Raw genomic sequence first — 24382 nt, 5'->3', positions numbered from 1 at the left:
AAAAAAGGAATAGTAATAATAAATATTTTACTTATTGATAATAATCACGGTGACAATGACCACAATCTAGTCTGCACAACTAAGAGAAGAATAAAAGCAAGAATCACATCTACCTTTCATTCCCAGCAAAAATAATGAGAGTGTGTGTGTGTGTGTGTGTGTGTGTGTGTGTGTGTGTGTGTGTGTGTGTGTGTGTCTAAAGCCAACATGTTGGAGGTCTCTCACATTTTTTTTTTTTACCAAAAAAAGGGAGGATTTTTCTTTTTACCAAAAATAGGGAGGTTTTTTCACCACCCTTAATGCTGGTACCTCGCACAGATGGCAACACGTTACTAGTGAGTCTATATAATGCCTGATATATAAGCAGAATAGTGTTGTGTAATTGCAGATACAATCGGCTCCTAGTATTCCAGGGGTTAGGGACTACAATCACCTGTGACTAGCTAAAATCTATGAATACTTAACACCCTCCTCTAAAAACACTTATGATTGCCTATTTTAACAGTTCAAACATAAATGACCCATCTAAACACGATTGTAACTGCCTAATTTAATTATTCAAACACCAAATATACGTTAAATTGTTATCCTACAACACTTCACTATAATTTCAAAGTCCTCTTACAACATTACACTTAAAAATAAATGGTTTACAACTACGTGTGAAAACTAATCAAGTCATCCATATATTCAGGCACAGCCATTTTCTCTCATACAGTTCATTTTAGTCATTCTATTTATGATACTGTCGAAACTTCGACAAGAGAGATTGTACTTTGCCACAAGTTGTACTGTAGTTTTGTATATTTTCCTCATTTACGTAAAGGAAATGCGTATTGTGTGAAAAGAGGATATTATGTTTTGTTGTAATTGTATTTAGTGGTGAAAACTGTTGTTTGTTTATTTCATGTATTAGATTGTAAGTAAACATGTAACAGTGTTTAAATAACAGTCGTTGGTTGTTTGTTGATTCGATGGTTAGTTGAACAGTTTGGTGTAGGTTAGTAATGGCCACGAGTGAGCAGTCCTATTAAGATATAGTTCATTTGGGGAAATTCCTTTAGGAGATATGCATATATAAGAATTAGGAGAATTTTCTTGTGGTGTTCTTTAGATGAAAATAACAAAATACCAGAGACAATTCAGGCTAGGAATAACAATTCCACCATTTGCATTAATAGTAGTGTTCCCCCATATTCGTGGGGGATGTTACCAGACGCCCCACGAATAGCTAGAATCCGCGAATAGTTGAAACCCTTATAAAAATGTTTATAACTCCCTGTTTTGTTAGTTACAACTCAAGACCGTGACTAGGCAAATTTTCTGCATATAATGGGGATACATATATGTTCCAGAGAAATCCGCGAATACATGAGTCCACAAATACAGGGGTTCACTGGAACTTCATATCATTCATAGATTCATTATAATACTATACACAATGCAATGCAATGTGTTAAATGTTAGATAGAATTTCAGTTCACTTTAGGCTATATGGTTCCTTGTGATTTGAAATGCTCTACTTATTTTGAAGCGAGTCAGAATAGAAACATTAATATGTATTTCATTAGGAGAGAGAGAGAGAGAGAGAGAGAGAGAGAGAGAGAGAGAGAGAGAGAGAGAGAGAGAGAGAGAGAGAGAGAGAGAGCCCTCTAAAAACAGTTATAACTGCCTATTTTCATAGTTAAAACACCAAATATACTTTAAATTATCACCCTAAAACACTATAATATCATTTCAAAGCCATCTTACAACTATGTGTGAAAACTAATCAAGTTACCCCTATATTCAAGTACAGCAATTTTCTCTCATACAGTTTGTTTGTTTTGTATTTTTATTTATGATACAGTAATTCATATCTGAGAGAGAGAGAGAGAGAGAGAGAGAGAGAGAGAGAGAGAGAGAGAGAGAGAGAGAGAGAGAGAGAGAGAGAGAGAGAGAGGCTGTTTAACAGCACCCTTTACATCATTGCATCAGTGTCAAAATGATTGACAATGAGGGCTACACCCCTCTCCCACTTATCTACCAGAAAAAGACTGGGAATTCCACAGAATTGTGTTAAAATCTTACCTAATTTACTATATTTTCCTAATCATTGAAAAACTAAAACAGGATTTGGCGAAACAGCCAGGAAAGATGACCAATGCAATCTGAGGTTAGTGACGCCTCGGAAATCACATGCCTTGGACATGGAGCACCCGTGTTTGCTGGGTGCCACACAGGGCGTGTCTGCATTGCATGTGTGTTCGTAGCAGACGATATATGGCTTTGGTTATGAGAAATAAGGGTTGAGAGAGGACACTCATTGATTACTTGTGAGAGGGTGCAGAACACGCCTGGAAGAGGTGTTGAGAGGTGTTGCAGACTCATCGAATAAGGTAACATAAGAAAGAACTTTGAAAAAGTTAACCTTTGAAGTGATAATAAATATGTGGGAGAAAGAGAAGTGTGGTGCGGTACACATTCTTTTTTATTAACTTTCATGAGTAAAGTGATGTAATAATTGTGGTCTCTTTATTTCAGATGGGTTCAAATTCACCATACAGAAAAATGAATTCTCTAAGACTTATTTACTGACTTATTAAAATGTTGTGGTTGGTCAGACATAATAAGATGGGGTGCTTACTTAAAAATGATTTAGAGAGGAAACGACAGTTTAACAGTTATTTTGGGTCAGTGTTAATTCTTTTTATTCCATTTTTATTAATTGATTTTATTCCATTTTAATGTTAGCTAATTTGGGAAATAAAAAGTATATTTTTGTATCTACAGGGATTCATTTGCCTAGCTTGCATTTCAGCTAATGCCTAGAGAGATTCTGCCACAAAATGAGGGTAGGTAGTTGCCTGTTAGCAGTTTGTTTCATTTGTTTGAAAGAGTATCATTTGGTCCTAAAAACTCGTTTAATATATGTTTACATACAACCAAACATGGACCATGAAACCATTACTTTGTCGGGCAATGCAGGATGGTCCCTTAAGCAGTTCCCATGTCTTTTCGTCAAGGAAGTGGGAGGGTTTTGAGGTTTCAACAGCGACTACCAAAAATAGGTTTTTCCTATGTCAAAACTTGTTTTTTGATAGCATAGTCACTGTCTTGTCCTCAAGGGCTCAAGGGGCTCTACAAAGAAACTGACAAGTGACAAAAAGCTCCAGAATTTTAATACCAACAATCCAAAAACATTTTTGGTCACAATCAAGCCACAAGTTTCAAGGCGCTATCTTTATTCCAGATACCTTTAGGTTTGGTAGCAAAGAACAAGAAACTAAGTGAAAACTTATGTTTTTAAGGTGAAGTTCTGTGGTGACTTCCCTAAGCATGCCTGTTAACCCTTAAACGCCGACTGGACGTATTTTACGTCGACATTTTTTGTCTCTCGGGTGCCGACTGGACGTATTTTACATCGACATACAAAAGTTTTTTTAAAAATTCGCGGATAAATACTTTTAGGCCTACCAGCCGAAAACTCTTGAATCACGCGCCTTGGGGGATGCTGGGAGTTCACGGATCAAGGTGTTGTTTTGTTTACAATCGATACGCAGGCGCGCAAGCACGAATTTCTTTCTTGCCGCACTAAAAAGTATCTGTGACACATCTCGGAAATTATTTCGTCACTTTGACATAATTTTTGTACCATTGTAAATTAGCCGTTACATGAAGTATTATATATGAAAATGTGCGCATTTTTATGTAAAATACAACAATAAAATACTCATGATTGTAGCTTTTATCAGTTTTGAGATATTTTCATATAAATAACGATAATTGCCAAAATTTCAACCTTCGGTCAACTTTGACTCTACCGAAATGGTCGAAAAACGCAATTGTAAGCTAAAACGCTTATATTCTAGTAATATTCAATCATTTACCTTAATTTTGCAACTAATTGGAAGTCTCTAGCACAATATTTTGATTTATGGTGAATTTTTGAAAAAACTTTTTTCCTTACGTCCGCGCGGTAACTCTTCCGAAAAAAATCATACATGCGATTGTGGTAATGTTTGCACCATTTTAAAATTAGCCGTTACATAAAGTTTTATATATGGAAATGTGCGCAATTTCATGCACAATACAACTAAAAACAACCCATGGTTGTAGCTTTTATCAGTTTTGAGATATTTTCATATAAATAACGATAATTGCCAAAATTTCAACTTTCGGTCAACTTTGACTCTACCGAAATGGTCGAAAAACGCAATTGTAAGCTAAAACGCTTATATTCTAGTAATATTCAAGCATTTACCTTCATTTTGCAACAAATTGGAAGTCTCTAGCACAATATTTCGATTTATGGTGAATTTATGAAAAAAATAACATTTTCTTTACGTCCGCGCGGTAACTCTTCCGAAAAAATCATACGTGCGATTGTGGTAATGTTTGCACCATTTTAAATTAGCCGTTACATAAAGTTTTATATATGAAAATGTGCGCAATTTCATGTAGAATACAACAAAAAATAATTGAAGGTTGTAGCTTTTCTCATTTTTGAAATATTTGCATATAAATCACGATAAATAGAAAAAAAACCACGTTCGGTCAACTTTGACTCTACCGAAATGGTCGAAAAACGCAATTGTAAGCTAAAACTCTTACAGTCTAGTAATATTCAGTCATTTATCTTCATCTTGAAACAAATTCGAAGTCTCTAGCAAAATATTTAGATTTATGGTGAATTTAAAAAAAATCTTTCCTTCCCTCCGCGCACGGATTCTCCGCCACAAATCTCCGAAATACGTACGTACCATTCTCGGAATATTTGCTCCGTTTCATATTAGGCATTTCATAGAGTTTTATATATGAAAATGTGCGCAATTTCATGTAGAATAAAACGAAAAATATTTGAAGGTTGTAGCTTTTCTTATTTCCGAAATAATTGCATATAAACAATATATATATAACAAAATTCAACATTCGGTCAACTTTAACTCGTCAGATATGGTCGAAAACTGCAATTGTAAGCTAATACTCTTACAGTATAGTAGTATTCAATCATTTGTCTTCATTTTGAAAGTAATTGGAAGTCTCTAGGACAATATTTAGAATTATGGTGAATTTTTGAAAAAAAAATAAAAAAAAATATTTGTTTACGTCCGCGCGTTACGAATTCATGCATTATTTTGTGATAATATTTTCTCTGTGTTGCTTTGATCGTTTTACAATGTGTTATATACCAAAATGATTGCAATTTAGTGTACATTACAACGAAAAAAAAGTAACTTGTTACCTTTAACAGTTTTGCGCACAGCGCGATTTGAATACAATTATATATGAAATTTCGTTTTTGCGCTATCATATATCTCATTATTTATATATGATAATGATAATTTTTTTCATTTCTGATGGTTGCATACTAAACTTCAGCCAATGACAAAAAAAGGAGCCAAAAATGAACTCTTAATCTTGAAAACTAAGCGCGCTGTGATTTTTTGAAAAAAATATTTTTTCCGCTTTCGCGCTCGCTCTGAAACACCTCCGGCACACAGGAGACATTTTTTTTTTTACCGCTTCGGCGTTTAAGGGTTAAGAAGACCCGTGGTTTGCTGCTGTAGTGCATATGGATCAAGACTATCCATGCAACCTACCAATACACAGTGTAGTCAAATTTGTTCGAGCTCATGGCAATAGTGTTGCTAGAGTGTAAGAAAAAAAATGGATGTTTTAAAATGTCTGACATGACCTCTAGGTAAACCTTAAGGGGACCGTCCGCTATGTTGTGTATTTTTTTTTTTTATTATACAAAATACATAATTTCCAAATATGTTTTAAATATATATAATACCTTCATCATACAAAAATTTCAAGTCATTTGAGCAAAAACTTTTAGTTTTATTAGCAAAAATTATATTAAAAAAAAAAATTAGGTAGCGATTTCTCTGCTAATATGACATCAGTTGTATTGAAAATCATACCATAAAAACTACTTTATATACGGAATAATCCTGTGTGAATAGAATTTTGATTTTTTATTTTTTTTATGAATTTTTAAAATTCTTTTTGTCTAGACACTCACAAAAATCATAAAAAAAAGAAAGAAAAAATTGGCTCACAAGGAATTATAGGATTTTTATTCCTCTTTCCAATGATATCTTTCTCTCTAAATTTGGATAATAAATAACCGAGTAATGGCTACCAACATGCGAATAAGTATGTTTTTGAGTTATGAGCTCCCAAAGATTTGCTATGTAAATTTTTGCTTTTTTCTTATAAAAGTCAAAACAACATTATTATAATTACTTTATTTGTACTTTTATTGTTGATTTCTACATCAAGGATCCTGGTCCTCCCCCTAAAAGTGGTATTAATACCCTAAGCGTGACACGAACAATGATGTTGACGGCGTGACATGAGACAATGAGGGAACTGATAATGAATTTTCGTGTTTTTCTTTCAGCACACTCCTGGCCTTCGCTAATTTTGCTAGCCTTAGTTGCTGAGTAGCTTTCTTGATCTTTGGTAACTTCGGCATTGCTATAAGTTCAATAAGAAGTTATAAAACCAACGTAAATAGCTAGTAACCAAACGCAAGTGCGTAAGTGTGTGCAAGTCCTTTGACGTCTGTGGCGTAACTGAGTCATTCTCTGTCTTGCCTATAAATAACCGCTCTGAGCAGCTCGCCTCTCACTCACACTACCTTTCATTGCTACCAGATGTATGAGAATTTAGAAAAAAATCTGAAAAAATTACTGTATATAAGCAAAAATAAACACGCAAAAACGATCCTGTCAAACTCAGTCATACAGACAAGGCAGTTACGATGACGTCATCATTTAAAAACCGCTATATCTTCATTATTTGTAAAAATATTTGGCTGAAACTTCTGGAAAGCTTGCACAGCATGTTTCTTCATAGATACAAATAATAACTCAATTTTTTATTTTATCAAGTTGACATGTCATCCGCCATAGCGGACGGTCCCCTTAAGTACTTGAACTGGGCATAATGTTTTGTCTGCTAAATCTAGTTTACTTAGAATAGATTTCCTTCTTAAAGGAATCTCATTCTTGGCTAGAAAACAATAATAACTGATTGTCAGCCGTTTGCGTGATGTATTTTCCCCATCTAAGATAGCCCAGTTTGCTAAGACAAGTTCCTGATGCTAATGCAATCAAGTTAATCTACTATAGCTTGTGAGCTGTGGTTGTATCGGGTCCACTGAGTTGAGGGGCTGATTGAAATGTAAGCAGCTTGTTCAAGAACCCAGTAGAGTAGACTCCCATATTCACAGGGGATGGGTATTACACCTGCATGCGAATAAAATTAGTGAATACTTAAAACCTCTCTAAAAATGGTTAGAACTGTCTATTTTGATAGTAAAATTACAAAAGACCTCTTAAAAATAATAATTCTATCAGAGTAGTTTAATAGTTTTATTACAATAAGTGCATTTAGTCCCGTAAAATGATATGATAATACAGTAATTTTTTAAAATTTCTCAGTGAAAAATACCGTGAAATGGCGAATTTTCAGTGAATAATTGGTATATGTATATGGACCATAGACAAACCCAAGAATAGGCGAGTCCTCCAATCATGAGTCTGTGAATAGCAAGGGTCGACTGTAATTGAAGCTTTCTGACAGTGGATCTTTGCGTTTGACTTCAAAAGGGATAAGATAAGTCAAAATTGTTTCTCTAAAATTCCTGACTTGGCTGTCAGTATGGATATAATCTAACCATATCTTCCATACAAACTGGTATGTATTGCCAGATATATTAAGTTAGTTGTTTTGCACTATGTATCTAGCAATGTTGGGCGAGTAATTTTCACAGTGGATATTTAAAAACTCCACCCATAAAGGTCTCAGCTCAGAAAGGAGGATCCATAAGCGACTTTCCCTCCTACTAACTGGAATAAAACAGCAGACATGTCCACCTTAAACTATCATCTTAAAACACTTTACAGTAGTAATATTCTAATATTTCAATATCACTTTCAATATAATTTTCATATCCATTTAATATATTTCAATATAATTTCTAAGTGGCTAATGAGCTGGGGAGGGTTCACATTAATATAAGAGGTCCCCTCCTCTACAGAGTGGGAGAGAAAACTATTTAATCACCAAGGCAAGGCTGAAAAATCTGTCTCTTTCCCCAGGCTTTCATAATTCTCTCTTTCTCTCTCCGAGTTATGAAATACATGTATGTATTTAAGTATGAATTTAAAAAATGTACTCTATTGATACTCTGCTGTGTTTATATTAATATTATTTTAAAATTTTTAAATAATTTTTGTATCAAAAAATTTATGTGAAAATACAGTAATTAGTGAATAATGCTTGATGAAAAAAAATTTGCGAATTATGTATAAAATTTTCCCCGAATAACTTGGAGATAAGCTTCACTGAAACATCCACAAATAGGTGAAGCTTCGAATCCTGAACTGCAACTAGGTGGGTGTCCACTGTCTGTATATATTAATTTACATTCTCCTCCAATCAGTACCTTCAAACTCTTTCAAGATACAGCTACTCGAGATATTGGCCCTGGTAAATGGATAAAACAGTGCTGTGTATGGGTTAGTGCTTGGGCCCCCTTTACCACAAAAATGTCATCTGGCCAACCTCCAACTGTTGCACCAGTGACCCTGGTACATAACAATACCTGTGCCTCACACACAAATTCCAAGCTTGAGAAAAACTGTCTTTACTTTATAAAGTACCAATTGAACTGTTCTGTTGTAAAGTCTGTTATATAATCTGTCCATGCAGCCTTCTCTCATAAGGAAATTAATCTTGCATATAAATAATACAAAGACCTGGTACCAAAATCCATTCTTCAGGAGCGATTGGCAAAAAACTTATCCTCTCCCAAAAAAATATCATAAGGGCCTGCTCAGTGAAAATCTACTTTGATGACCCTTTCACCATACCCCCAAAGGGACCTGCTGATCTAACCCTTCCTGCAGTGTACAATACATCAGAAAATATCCTCCAAGCACAAAAGTTCCTCTCAGAAAAAACTGAGGAAACAAAAACCAATCTTTCATTGATCTAGGATGTGATCATGGGACTACAGGAGTCATTTGAGTCATAAAACTGAGAAGCGAATACTATCTTTCACTGATTAGGGATGCAATCAAAGGAATTTATAAATCATTTGACAGTCTTACAACAAGCCACCACACTTCCAAATAGGAAACGCCCTCTCTTGTATGGATGAAGTACCCAAATCACCCATAAACCCATTGGAGGGGACCAATGGATTCTCAACCTCCCCTCCCTCCCCAGTGCCTCCAGTGGAAGATAGATCCTCAGTCAAGATCTCCAGTCTTGTGAGTCTACCAACCCTATCTCTCCCCCCAACTCCCAAGTGTGGATGATGATAATATAATGATCATTATGAGATTGGCAGCTCCAGACACAAGCCAGCAAAAAAGAAAAAGAGCTTCTCGATTGCCAGCTGGATCAAACCCTCATAATTGTGAATTATCTCACCCAAAACCTGAGAAGAAATGTCACATTGTGAGTCACATTTGCATTCACTGGATAAGCTCGATGCCATAGAAGAGAGAATCAAATTTCTCATGGGCTCCAACCCTCTTATTCTTCATGATCTTCCATGCATTATTAAACATAAAGTGGCTTACAGGATTGCCTACAGATTTCAACACCTTGATGTTCTTAAAAGGCGAGAATTTTGATCCTAATATAAGTCTCAAGACATAGTAATCTAATCTGGGATCAACAACCCTCAGGGGTACTTACTGACACCCCATACAACGAATGTAAGCAGGCCCATCTTCTACTGAAAGTGACCGGCAAACTCCACTGCAAGTGACTGCCCACCGCTGCTGACCAACCCCCCATCTACCCAAATGATTGACTAATTAATTTCCCAACTTCATGAGTAGCCATGGATACATTAGGTACAATTTCATGGAATATTTTTGCTCTCATGCAGAACACTCCTCTCCTTAACATGTTCTGCAAAAACTTCAAAGGCATCATCTCAGAGCTTTCTGTCTCATCGATGCAACTCCTCATCCCTCCCTACCATGAACTCCCAAATGGTTGCCTACCTGCTATTAACTGGGGCTTTAAAAGCATCAGAAAACCAGATCCTTTAGAATGCCTGTGGAAAATAGGTTGCGGTCAACAGTTCAACCGGCAGACACCTTACTTTGCACTAACCCGAAATGTAGAAATGACCAACACCGGAGAGATCTGAAAGAATTCTATTTGAATATAATATCCATTATGCTTGCCTCCAGAAGGGATACCTTTAGATTTCATCAAGATAACTATTGTAACATACCTAGCTGGAATGACTTGATTAAAGATCTGTATACACACACAAGAAATGTTTTTACTGTGGAGGCAAAATGGTAGTCCGAGGGAAGGACCTTTTACCTTTACTTTGCAAATGGGACAGGCAAGAACACAGTTTAAACTTGCTCCTATGCACTGCAGACTGTAGGAAAAGCGACAAAGATCAGATGCAATGTCTAAAAAATTAGAATCTGGTGATTACCTTTATCTTTGGAATGACATCCAATCCCAAAATTCATAAATTAAATAGCTATCACAGAGAGTAGGCGAAGCCGTTGGCAATGAGGCTATTGCAGGAATGTGTGGCAATCATTTCAGGACTATCCTGAATTGTAAAAAGGATCAAGACTCCTGAAGGAGAGTAAATAACCTACTTGCTGATAACATTCAATTTTATTTCGCCCATCATACTACACCAGGTAAAATCAGCATTGCCACAAACAACTTAAACAATAATAAATCACTTGGCTGCAATAGTCTTCCTGTAGAAACTTTCAAGTTTTGCCACCCAATAATTTACATTTTGCTGGCTGTCCTATTCAATGCATGCATAATCCACCAGTTTCTCCAGACTCCCTACTCTAAATTCACTTAGTACCATTAATCAAAAGCAAGCTAAAGGATGCAGCTGACCTTGGGAATTATTGATTCATTGCAATTACTACAATTGCATCAAAGATACTACTTGAGTCAGTTCTTCTAGTGAGACTTCTCCCATTTCTACATGCCACTGACAACCACGCAACCAACATCAGCATCTACCTCCTAAAGTGATCAATCAATCTCAAGGAAGCCTCTAAAGTCATTTACAACTTCACTCCATACAGGCTTCAAAGCTACCATTTCTCCTAGTTTGTTGTTGTAAGCCACTATGGTAGCACTGTCCCTCCAACAGATGAAGGGACAGTGCCACCATAGTAGCTTACAACAACACACTGGGAGATGGTAGCTTCAAAGCCTTTATGGAGTGAAGTTGTAAATGACTTTAGAGGCTTCCTTCAGATTGATTGGTCAATTTAGAAAATTCTGTGAAGTAAGGGAAGTCAGCAGAGAAGGATTTGCTGATATGGTTGACAAAGACATAGAAGGTTATACATACTGAAGACCAGAAAGACACTTAAGAAATACAGAAATGGAAGAATCTATGTAATCATCAAGATAAGAAAACAATGATGATGGGAAAGAAAAATAAACATATGATGAATAAACAATGTGAACATTACAGAAATATTTTGAGGTGTTTCAAAGTAAACTTAGTTCCATTCATCAGAGCCTCTGAGACTAATTTGATGGCAATTGCATGGTTGATGATAAAAAAAATCCTGAGATATGACCTCCTAAGCTCAATCACTATTTCACTGGTACTTCTAGGAAGGAAAAGAGAAAAAAACGAATCTCTGAACTACTCGTTGGAGAAATGCTACTCTCCTGAGAAACTGGCCTAGAAAAGAGAGGTAAAAACCTAATGTATCTTTTACAGGAGAAAATTAGCACACTGGTTGGAACAATGGTGTGCTAAAAAGGTCAGGATCTTTCCTCCAGACAACAAAATCAACAATGTCTTCTCATCATAAGACAAGACATTTGACACCAAAGTCTGTTAATATCTTCAATCAAAGACAGTTTGCAGAGAAGCCATGGAAACAGACTTCAAAGCAGTGAACTTCAGAGCAGAAAATGAAAGCCCTCCTGATGGGACCTCCCGAATGAGAGATTGTTCATCAGTTCATTTGATTAATATAGATTTTTGGCATTATGCCAAGCACTAGGGCAACTAAGGCCATTCAGCACTGAAAAGGAAATTGGCAGTAAAAGGTTACAAAGGTATAATAAGAGGAAAACCTTGCAGTTGCACTATGAAACAATTGTTAAGAGAGGGTGGACAGTAAGATGGAAGAAAGAGAATATGAACGCAGGTACAGTATAAGGATTGAAAGTAGTTGCAGCTAGGGACTGAAGGGATGCTGCAAAGAACCTTAAGTAATGTCTACATTGCACCAAATGAGGTGCAATGACGGCACTAACCCCCTATGTGTAGCAAACTGAGGGGTCCAATTGGAGCGGAGTAGCTTCTGTGTCCTCCGGCATACAATACCTCTCCTGACATGAAAACATTAGGGGAAAGTTTGCTTAATCTGTAAGAGGTGATGGAACTACCTGGTCCACAGATTGGTTGTTCATCTACAGAACACCAAAAATAAAAACTGTAAACCTCAGGCAACCTAACTGAAGGGAGCATCTCAAACTGTCGCCCCAACCCCCCACCCACCACAGCCCCAATGGCAAGATTGGGCAGGTATGAAGCCAAGGTCACTTTCCCACTTACAAATAACCACAATAATGTTTCCGAAATGCTGTTCCAGTTTGGCCTTGCAAGAGCTGCAGAAGGTAAGGAACTTCAGGACCCACTGGCTCCCCCGAAGCATGAGCTGTACCCTAACTAGGCACCAAGGGAGTCATGCCAGACTTAATCTTTACTCACTCCAAGCTTTTTGCCACATAAGGCAGAAGAGATTCAGGAGAGTTGCTGTCCAAATGAAGTTCAGACCTTGACCCCCCCACCACTGCCACTGTATTTAGTCTCAGTAGCCACCAAATAAGAAGACAAATGGAAGAACAAGTCTATTTACCATCTTTTTCACCCTGTCTCTAAGCACCCATGGTGAACCATGAACACAAGGAGTGGAAGCAATTAGATCTCTCCCCTGAATGAGAATACGTAGTTGTGTTTACATGGTCCTGAGAACTTGGACACCCTGTTTGAGATGGTGTCTGTTCCAATATACACACTCAACAAAGAGCAAGTTAGCACCTTACCCTCTGATTGAGTGCCTATGGCCTGGAGACCTTGCACACACAGATCAGACAGGTTGTGCATGCTCATCCCCATGCAACTCCTTAGGGTATGAGAGGCAGAGTTGTCCTAAGCCATCACATGCACTTGTCCCCACAGACTGACTATGCACTGGGCTACCAAAATCCACATACTTATCCTAATGTTTGCCCAAGCTACCATAGGGGGATGAGGAGGGGGTAGTTCTCTTGTCAAAAAGGTATGCAGAAGAGACACAGCCCTCCCAAAGGTACAGCAACCACCATTTGATCTCCTACCCACACTTGTCTTTGTGGTAGAGGAACATATGTGAGAAGGCCATCTTGACTTCTTACATGAGGCTTTAGGCTTCCCTTCCTGGTTTTTTTTTTCACTTTTTCCACCTTTGCAATGGAGAAGAGTCTGTGGATGGGGAGGAAGAAGAACACCAGGAGACAATTACAAGGGAGATGACAATGACAAAGATGAAGAGGAGGAACGACGACTATGTAGCTCCCACCCCCTTCCTGAGCTAAGCTTGCCTTCTACACCAACAGTTTGGTAGAGGCTAGAACAAATGATGCAGAAGATACCACTGGAGGATCAGCTACAAAAAGACCTACTATCAAGACAAAGACTTGGGAGCTGCAGACACATCAGCAACAGTTGTCATCTGAGGTCCCAGCTTTGGAGATAAATACTTTATCTCTCTTGTCAAGTCATCAAGAAAATCTGTTAATGACAGACTACCTGGAATATCCACTGCATGTCAGATATTTTATAAATAGTGAAGAATTGACATCTTGCACGCTCTAGCATTATCAAAACCTTCATCAGAAAACAAAGGAATTGCTGAAAGAACAATACCAGCAGCAGTTTTGTGTCCTAAAGAAAGGACATGAACAGGACTCTCTGGGGCAGGTGAAAAAACTCTATAAGGAGTTGATAAAATGGAAGCCAGGGGAAGGAAAACTCTATAAGGCTCTGGCAGCATCCCTCAATTGAGACAAGCAACACATTGATGATGCTAATGAAAAACAAGAAACAGAAACCAAACAATCTTAAAGTAAAAAAAAAAGCAGCTAGCTTTTTATTCAAGTCCAATGGATGCACACAGGAGAGAAGAATAATAAGTCCACTGCCGATGTTGGTTGCAAAAGAGAGACTGGACAGTGTGGGTAGAGAGAAGGTATTCCCTAACTCATCCCCAATATCCACTATAATATACCCTTGTTCCCACAACATGAAAGGCTTTGGTTTGCATGCCCATAAAAACAAACAAGGTTGATAAACAAGTATTCCCTTGTAGAAAAAATATTTTTATTGTATTTGCCAGCATAAAAAACTTCTGCCTACATAGAAATTTACTGGAAAAAAATTATAACACATTTCATCTAAAATCTAGTGAAGGCTATTTTAATGCTCTTTGGCTGAACATCATCTTATACTACCTACATAAAAATGGCAATCTATATTTTTCACACCTAAGCTAGCCTAGGCAAAACTAGCAAAGCAAATTACAATCTACCATAAGAAAAGGGCCCCATCGTGACAAAGGACGGAACTGAAGCTGCATGAATTATTTGCTAACTGCCTCAATCAAAAGTCTTATCTAAAAATATTTGCAAAACGTTACACAGGCAAGAACATTAAATTGGAGACTTGAATGCCTAAAACATGTTATTTACATAAGCTCACTTGAATGTGTCTAAGTAGAATACATATTGTTATCACACCAGTCTAACAAAACTGAATGTATTTTGCTCCTTAGCTTCATGATTGTATTTACACTACAATATAATATAACTCCATTAATAAAAAAACGATATTTACTTCTCTGAGTTCCACCTGTAATCTGTCTACATAAAGTCATCAAGAAATCATTTCTTTTTTAAAAGCAATATTATTCTTTTAAACATAGAGCAGAATATCTTAGGTAGTTCAGAGCAATAAAGAATATGGAAAACTGGTCTAATCTGAAAAGTGAAATTTTCATGATTACAAAAGCAAATATGTCATGGTTGCATTGTTTTATGATGTGATAGAATTAGAGTTGCTGTACTGAACACAAAATTTGGCTATACTATATGATTTACCAATATTTTCTGAGGCGTTTTTAGGATGTAATCCTGACTAAGATTTGGAATGGGTATAAGACACCTGTTTATATTCTTGATTATCACAATTTATAAAGGTATCCAATAGGACTTTCAGACATTGCAAAGACAATACTGTTTTATTCTCTATAAATTATGTGAGAGAGAGAGAGAGATTTAAGGTGGCCATAGTTCCTAATACATTACTGGCACATTAAACTTTAATATTTAGACAAAAGATCAAAATGCAAGTCATAATTATGGCTTGCATGGCATGAGATGAAGTGGGACATGCCATATACGTAAATATAAAAATAGACATTAAACTTTTTGGAAGCTTATCAAAGAACTAGTCACATGAAGTGACAATACAGTAAAATCAGGCTAAGATTAAGCTAAGGTACGTACTCAGTGTTAAGTATAAGAAAATTACTGTTGTCATGACAACAGAAAAGGTATCTTACCTATCTGTTATGTAAGGAAAGCAGGTCAGTATGCTGCTAAATATCCAATGAATTGAAAGAGATATAAATGTTTGTGGCTGGCAATGAATATCCCATTGTTGTACTTCAAACCAAATAGATTTTTATTTCACCTTTATACAATTACTTACACTTGCATTGGTGAAGTTATTAGCAAGGGAATAGAGCAAAATATATGCTCTAGTTCAGTAAAATACTACTGCTAAAATGAAGGGAATGCAACCATGCAAAAGTACAGGAAGCATAACTATACCAAGTATTTGAAGCCTATTTTCCAGTCCCTGAAGAAGTTTTCATTTGTGTGTATATTGCATACATATAAGATTTTCCCAAATTCAAGACTACATTGAACAATAATTAAAATTCTGCCCAGATATCTTCAATTTTACAAGAGCTAAGCCCTCTCCCGGTCAGAATTTTACTCAGGAAACAAATGTAAAAACCACAGGGGGAGCTGTTAAGCAAATGGAAGTTGAGAGTTGTGGGTTCTCAAATACATCAATGTGCCTGTGCACACATTTCTTGTTTGGTAGTTTAAGCCTTTAAAAAATCATTCATGACTTTTCTTTTTAATTCACCATCTCTGTGACTTTTCTGTCTTCCACAAAATGGCTTCCTGGCTGCCAGAGCAATATTCTGTGATAATGAAAGACATCTATGCACACTCAAAGGAACCACTCAACAGAGCCACACTTGAGAACTTCCAGGGATATACAGAATCATGAAAAACTCTACTAGTGTTATTCTATTTATGCCCTAAGGGATTTACTTTGATGATGCAGTTAAAACAAAATTCTCTTTTATAATGAAATCCTCTGAGCTTTTTATTGCAGTAGTAGGAGTGAGGAGTTAGGAATAATCTTTTTAAATTGATAATTTGCAAGCACTTGAGTAGCACCTCATAAAGCATACATCATGACTAGATTTAAGGAAGTATCTGTAATAAATGCAAAAAGGAAGCTAATATGTACAATATTACATATGCAATCCTAAAAAAAGAGCAGATATGAGATATTCAATTACAATACCTGGCTCAATTAAATCCTTTAAGTTAAAAAATGACTGAATCTTACAAAACTTATTGAAATCTCAAAGAATGATTTTAAAATACCATCAAAATCATGTAGATAGAACTAAGAAGTGCAGGTTGGAAGTGATTTTAAATTCCAGAATAAACATACATACAAAAAAGCAGAGAGAATAGGCTTGTGCACAGATGAATATAATGGTAGGGAAAATGTGAACTTAATCACACAAATGTATTGGTACACTTCCTCCAACATTTTCTGGGCAAACTAAATGCTAACAGTCTTAGTGACTTCAGATTGCTCATTTTTATCCGTGCAGTTACAAAAAGCTATTCTATTACAATTCGTGTGAGATTATAAAGTTTACATGTTTTTTTTAAAAGCCATGGTAAAATGCAAATTGCCTCATCATCTGGTTTAGCACAAAAATAAAGTGAAAAGGTGACTAAGTAAAATTTAAATTATTAAAAATGTGCTGACTATACCTACTAGAACTGTGTGTTTTAATAACAGCTATTTTCATATTAAGTGCGGGTAAGGGTGGTAAACAATGGTAAAAAATAATAAGCAAAGAATTCCATGTGAACATGAGCCTTTATAATTTCATGGAAAGTCTGTTTTAACTCAAAACTCTTAAGCAACTAACAAGTCAGAAACTACTGTATAAAATCACACTTAATCACTCATGAACAATCTTCTTCCTGCCATAGTGCTACATGCAATCCACCAGCATTATCAAGGTAATAAATGTTAACACTTACCTTCTATGTCCAAAGAAACTAAACAAACCCCAATCAAACAGATAAATTAAGTTTAAACTTATTTTTTTAATTTCAAAACTAAAATTACTTATCTTGAAATCTTTAGGAGCAAAGTCTGTTCCAAGAATTCTATGACTATTTTTCTCCAGCAAATAACAATCTTGTTAACAATAAAAGTAAAATATTTTATAACCAATTTTAATCAATAAACTTGTGGAATGATTTGGAATACCATAAACATCTTTTATCAGAAATTGCAAAACATTTACAGTACAAGGTATAGGTACTAGGCAATCATTTTATCCCTTTTCGCTGGTGTTATTGAAGGAATCTTACTTATATTCTTTGTTCCTTACATATTACTGATGTTTTTAAAGCACAATATAAACTTCAGTTTTCTTCACAAACAATAAAACTCTAAGAAGTTCTCAATATATCAAATCTGAGTTTAATGTATCTCATTATCTCATAAAATGCTATACATATTACCTGTAGTGTATGAATATGCTTGAATACCAATAAAACCAGAGCAAGCATGATAAAAATCCTTTTCACTTTAATTTACCTAACAAAAAGCCTTAGAAGTGCATTGAAATTTTTCAAAACAAATCAGTCCTTTTACTGATAAATACCCATATACTTCTGTTCAGTTACTTATTTCCTGGAAGTCCAGCAGTGGGCTCTATCCATAAGTTCATGTAATCTTAAAAAGATATATACATACTATGCAGTTATACTGCTGACAACACCTCGTAGGCATACAAATACAAATGAGTTACAACTGTGTTCTATGTGAATCAAAAGATTTATGTAATAATCCCAACTTGTATGTTAAAAGGGTAAAATAATTCAACTGTAAAAGTTAAAAAATGTGTTCTACAAAAATCACAGAATTATTGTATATAATCATCTGAGCTTTACTACAAAGTTTCCGAGCTTTACTACAAAGTTATAATAATGGGAATTATCGCTCCCACTATAACTGGCATAAGTAAGTTACAGTCTACATATTGTATATGAACATAAAGCCGTTCATAATGAGTATAACAATAATTCCAAACATTTTGGGAAATAATTTAGGATGGTATGTATCAAAAATGTTTTTGAAGTATAATGAATTAATCATACCTGGTATACAAGCCCAAACAAGAGTAGTTTTGTAACAGCATCAAATTTTGAACATCTACCAACACAAATACTGTAGGTACATACATTGTATGAGCACACACAATACCAATAGAAATCTAAAATTTTAACTTACCTTGTACTCTCAGCGTAGCATTCTGTGTAAATACAATGTAGCCATCTGATGCTGTGCAAATGTAAACACCACTGTCTGAAGACTGGATCTGTAATATTTCATGGACTGGCTAGAATTTCTTGGTTTATGAAGTGGTAGAAGTTTGCTCTGTTACTTAAAATGTTTATGGTCACCTATTAACAAGATACTGATCAGTTAGTTGAATATTTCTATTAAAAATGTTAAAAGATCAATTGCCACTAACTTTTTATTACCAAGATCTCACACTTTAAAATGAACTGTATCTTGAAAATAAAACTAAACCAGCAGAAAATTTTCTTTCACAGCCGCAACCTATACAGTATAAGTTCTAACCAGTTACTAGAATTTTAGCCTAGTTAGTGAGAAAAACTATTCTCTGTATTCTATTAGCAGTAGATGAAATACTATACCACATATTTTATTTATCCAAAACTTATTCTGTAATGCTGAAGCAAAAGGACATCCCTCACAAGGATATAAATGGGCAGCTGCTAAAAGTCAAGAAAATTACTCATGCACACAAGTATATATGCTTTGTCTACTACTCGGGTTGATATCAGATTATTTTTTCCAAGATGGAGATAAATACAAATGAGATGATCCCTGTCTCAGAGGTGTTCCCTGGAGGAAGCCAGGACTAACCAATTATCCAGGTATTGCAAAATGTAAATACTTTCAAATGGGCTCATGCTGAGACCAAGGCAAATACCAGACCATACAACTAAGGGGCAGTTGCCCATCTGAATCACAAAGCTTTTAACTAGAAGACTTTGTCTGCTGCTCGGGTATGATATTGGACTTTTTCCCCCAAGATGGATATAAAAAGCCAGAAATCATCCTTGTCCCAGAAGTGTTCCCTGGAGGAAGCCAGGACTAACCAATTAATCAAGTACTTCAATTGTATATACCCTTCAAACTGGCCCAAGCTGAGACCAGGGCAAACATCAGACCAAACATATGAGGGGTAGTTGCCAATACAAATCACAAAGCTTTGAACTGGAAGACACTCTCATTGAAGACAAAGTGGAAGTACTTCTCAGTGGCCTGATGAATAAGTACTTGAAATTATGCGTCCTGCAGATCTATCAAAAGCATGAAGTCATTCTCTCTGATGGAATCTAACAATGAATATTGAGTTTCCATCTTGAAACAAATCTGCAGAACATACTTATTCGAACATAAGAGGCTAGTCACTGGTCTCCAGCTCAGAAATACATGGCTGTTACTCCATACACTGACAATCTATGACTTCAACGGCACACTTCTCCACCATTCTTTTCATCATTACCAAAGAAACTTTAGATTTCAACAAATCTGGAGATTAAGTTGGTTAACCCTTAAACGCCAAGTGGACGTATTTTACGTCGACATTTTTTGTCTCTCGGGTGCCGACTGGACGTATTTTACGTCGACATACAAAAGTTTTTTTTAAAAATTAGCGGAAAAATACTTATAGGCCTACCAGCCGAAAACTCTTGAATCACGCGCCTAGGGGGATGCTGGGAGTTCACAGATCAAGGTGTTGTTTTGTTTACAATCGTTACGCAAGCGCGAATTTCTTTCTTGCCACACTAAAAAGTATCAGTGACACATCTTGGAAATTATTTCGTCACTTTGACATCATTTTTGTACCATTTTAAATTAGCCGTTACATGGAGTATTATATATGAAAATGTGCGCATTTTTATGTAGAATACAACAAAAAAATAACCATGATTGTAGCTTTTATCAGTTTTGAGATATTTTCATATAAATAACGATGTGCCAAAATTTCAACCTTCGGTCAACTTTGACTCTACCGAAATGGTCGAAAAACGCAATTGTAAGCTAAAACTCTTACAGTCTAGCAAAATTCAGTCATTTATCTTCATCTTGAAACAAATTTGAAGTCTCTAGCACAATATTTAGATTTATGATGAATTAAAAAAAAACTTTCCTTCGCTCCGCACGCGGATTCTCCGCCACAAATCTCCGAAATGCGTACGTCGCATTCTCGGAATATTTGCTCCATTTCATATTAGGCATTTCATAGAGTTTTATATATGAAAATAAGTGCAATTTTATGTAGAATAAAACAAAAAATATTTGAAGGTTGTAGCTTTTCTAATTTCCGAAATAATTGCATACAAAAAAAAAATATATAAAAAAATTCGACATTCGGTCAACTTTAACTTGTCAGATATGGTCGAAAACTGCAATTGTAAGCTAATACTCTTACAAGAAATAAATTGGAAGTCTATAGGACAATATTTAGATTTATGGTGAATTTTTGAAAAAAGTATTTGTTTACATGCATTATTTTGTGATAATATTTTCTCTGTGTTGCTTTTATCATTTTACAATGTGTTATATACCAAAATGATCGCAATTTAGTTTACATTACAACGAAAAAAAAGTAACTCGTTACCTTTAACCGTTTGGCGCATAGCGCGATTTGAATACAATTATATATGAAATTTTGCTTTCGCACTATCATATATCACCTTATTTATATAAGATAATGAATATTTTTTTCATTTCTGATGGTTGCATACTAATCTTCAGGCAATGAAAAAATAAGGAGCCAAAAATGAACTCTTAATCTTGAAAACTAAGCGCGCTGTGATTTAAAAAAATATATATTTTTTCCGCTTCCGCGCTCACTCCGAGACCGCCTCGGCACACGGAAGACGATTTTTAATATACCCCTTCGGCGTTTAAGGGTTAAAGAATTTGCATTTGTGAGAGAGGAGGATGAATGTCCTTGAATACAAGCCTGTATCTCTCCCAAAGGGCTGATATAACCCAAGGCTCAGCTGCCACTTGGCCCAAAGGCATAACAGGCAGTATCCTACTTGCAGTAGTGAAGGAGGAGGATTGATACTCTTAGCGACCTCCTCCCTTCTTAACTTTTTCTTCTATCCTAGACAAGTCAGAGAAAGTGAGACAAAAGGGATGGGAAGACTATCCACCTTTCTAGGAAGAGGCAGAACCCTGGGCTCCTGAAGACTAAGATTCTTTGTCACACTAAATACAGAGGGCTTTGCTTGGCTCAAAAGTACTTTGCAATTTTTCTTACTGTAATGAGTAACAGACCTGGGGTTCAGCTCAATGTCTCCCCAAAGCATAAAAAGGATTAACAACATACAGGCAACCCTCGGTTAATGACAGGGGTTCCGTTCCTGGAGGGACTGATGCTAAGCAAAAATCGACGCTAATCGAAATTCAAAAGTCTACAAGCAACACAATCCCTCTTACGGTGCCCTAGACTTGTTAATGATACCTTAGACAGTGTTACGGCTACATATTTTGCCTGAATATGTAATAACTCTTAAATGAAAATGTGGATTTCACTTGCCTAGCCATTTACTATGGTCTGCATGGCAGTTCTGCAAATTTTTAATGTCAGATACGATGAACTTAATGGTAAATCTTGGCCTAGTATGAGAGAGAGAGAGAGAAGAGGAGGAGAAGAGGAGGGAGAGAGAGAGAGAGAGAGAGAGAGAGAGAGAGAGAGAGAGAGAGAGAGAGAGAGAGTTGCTTTTTCATACTGCTAACGTTTTTTTCCATCTCTTTATTTATCATATCTTCTAGTTAAATAAAAAAAACAAAAAAGAATGATAAAATATTGGTAGCAATGTTATAGTCGTTGCTTAAATGCTACAGCCATACATAACTGAACAAAACAGTTGTTTTGCTACTACAACCGAACCAGCTGATAACAATAATGTTTTGCTTATATTTCAGCCATTGTACGATAGTAAATTATTATTAATTATTAATAGGTGTTAGTTTTTCCAGACCTCTGAGTCTCAAGTAGACTCTTCTCGGGTCTGGTTCTCAGGATCAATCCTGAGAAAGGGAAAAAAAAAAAAAAAAAAAAAAAAAAAAAAAAAAAAATTTAGACTTTATTTGAGAAACCCGTCTTATTTAAAAAATTTATGATTTTATTAATTGAAAAATCCCTGCTTTCCGCAAGAATATTTTTCATTTCTGAACTCCGCAGCTAAATAGATCTTTGCTGGTCCAATTTGGGCACTCAACAAGCAAATGCTGTACTGTCATGGGTGTTTGACATCTGTTACATTTCACTGGGTCAGCATGTGGTGTTGACATCAAGTGACCATGTGAGAATCTTGTGTGTCCTATACGTAGCCTTGCTAGGATCACCTCTTTTGCTCTTTCCTCCTGTGAGGATGTCCTCCATGCATAGACTTCAGGTTTTATATTTTTAAGTTTGTTTGTTGTTGGCACCGAGGCCCATTCTTCTTTCCAATCCTGGTAAATTAATGTTTTAACTGATTTTACCCAGTCTGACATGGGGCATATGAAATTGTTGGAGGGATAGTGCAGGCTAATTTGGCAGCAGAGTCTGCATATTCATTTCCTTTTATTCCCACGTGTGCTGGGATCCAACATATTTTCCATTGATATTCCTGATTGGAGGAGTTGATGAATTTTTATTTGAATTTCCTGTACTATTTGGTTTCCTGATTTATACTGTCCTATTGCATCTATAGCGCTACGTGAGTCACTGAAAATTACAGAGACACTTGCTTTTGCCTCAGATATCATATCTAGAGCCATCTGTATGGCTGTGACTTCAGCAGTAAATACTGATGATATTGAAGGTAGGCTTTTTTTACTTAACATATTTTTCGAATATGCAGATGCTCCTACTCCAACATTATTTTTGGAGCCGTCTGTATATATCATAAATTTGTCGCCTTTTCTTCTAATGTGCTCCAAAGCATGTTGGCGGTACATTTCCGTACTTGTCATTTGTTTTTTGAGTAGGTAAGACAGGGAGGTACATATCTTTACTCTATTTAAAATCCATGGTGGTGGCAATTCCATTGGTGGGTGAAAAATTGGATTCATATTATGTATGTTCATTATGTATCTAGCTCTTTTTGGGAAAGAGCTAGTACTATTAACTGCTGTTACTTGATTACAGTTTTGGAAGCAGTAAGTTGCAGGAGACGATCCCGCTTGCATTGAAAGACCTCTTTGTATTGTTATTAAATTACGGTGATGTTTTAAGGGCAAAATACCTGCCTCCACCAAAAGTGAGTTTGTTGGGGACGATCGGAAAGCTCCTGTGCACAATCGCACGCCTTCATGGTGCACTGCATCGAGAGATTTTAATGCAGATTCTGAGGCGGATGAATATATTGGACAGCAGTAATCTATTATGGATAAGACTGTTGCCTTATATATCATTAATAAAATGTCTCGCTTTGCTCCCCAATTAGTGTGTGATAACTTTTTTAATATGGCAAGGGCTTTGATGCCCTTGGCTTTAATGTATTTGATGTGCTCTTTCAATTTAAATGTTGATCAAATATTACTCCTAGATACTTGATTTTTGTACAAAATTGTATTTCAGTGCTATAAAGATGCAGTTTGATTGTTTGGTTCTTCATCCACCTTTTGTCTTTGTAGAAGACGATTGCTTTTGTTTTATCAGTTGAAAATTTAAATCCAACTGAATTTGCCCAACTACATATATTTGAAATGGCAGTACTGAGAACTCTCTGAGCGTGTCTCAGATTACTACTCGTATAGTAAATGACAAAGTCATCAACATATAAACTGTTTTTTACACCACTTGGTAAATTTATAGTAATGTCATTGATTGCTAAAGCAAACAATGTACAGCTCAAGACACTA

The 24382-nt window shown here is 35.9% G+C and overlaps 1 protein-coding gene across 1 annotated transcript in view; it reads right to left on the bottom strand.

The window, feature by feature from the left end:
• The window catches only part of LOC135219776 (basement membrane-specific heparan sulfate proteoglycan core protein-like), a gene marked incomplete in the record, with an annotated part of 1285796 nt that overhangs the window by 230509 nt on the left and 1030905 nt on the right, over window positions 1-24382 (bottom strand). Inside the window, 1 exon segment of the mRNA XM_064256828.1 lies at window positions 18710-18797. Coding sequence (XP_064112898.1) covers window positions 18710-18797 — 88 coding nt within the window.

The sequence above is a fragment of the Macrobrachium nipponense genome, chromosome 1, assembly GCF_015104395.2.
Source record: "Macrobrachium nipponense isolate FS-2020 chromosome 1, ASM1510439v2, whole genome shotgun sequence".
NCBI lineage: Eukaryota > Metazoa > Arthropoda > Malacostraca > Decapoda > Palaemonidae > Macrobrachium > Macrobrachium nipponense.
The sequence above is the reverse complement of the archived record's forward strand: the minus strand, read 5'-3'. Positions and strand labels throughout refer to the sequence as shown.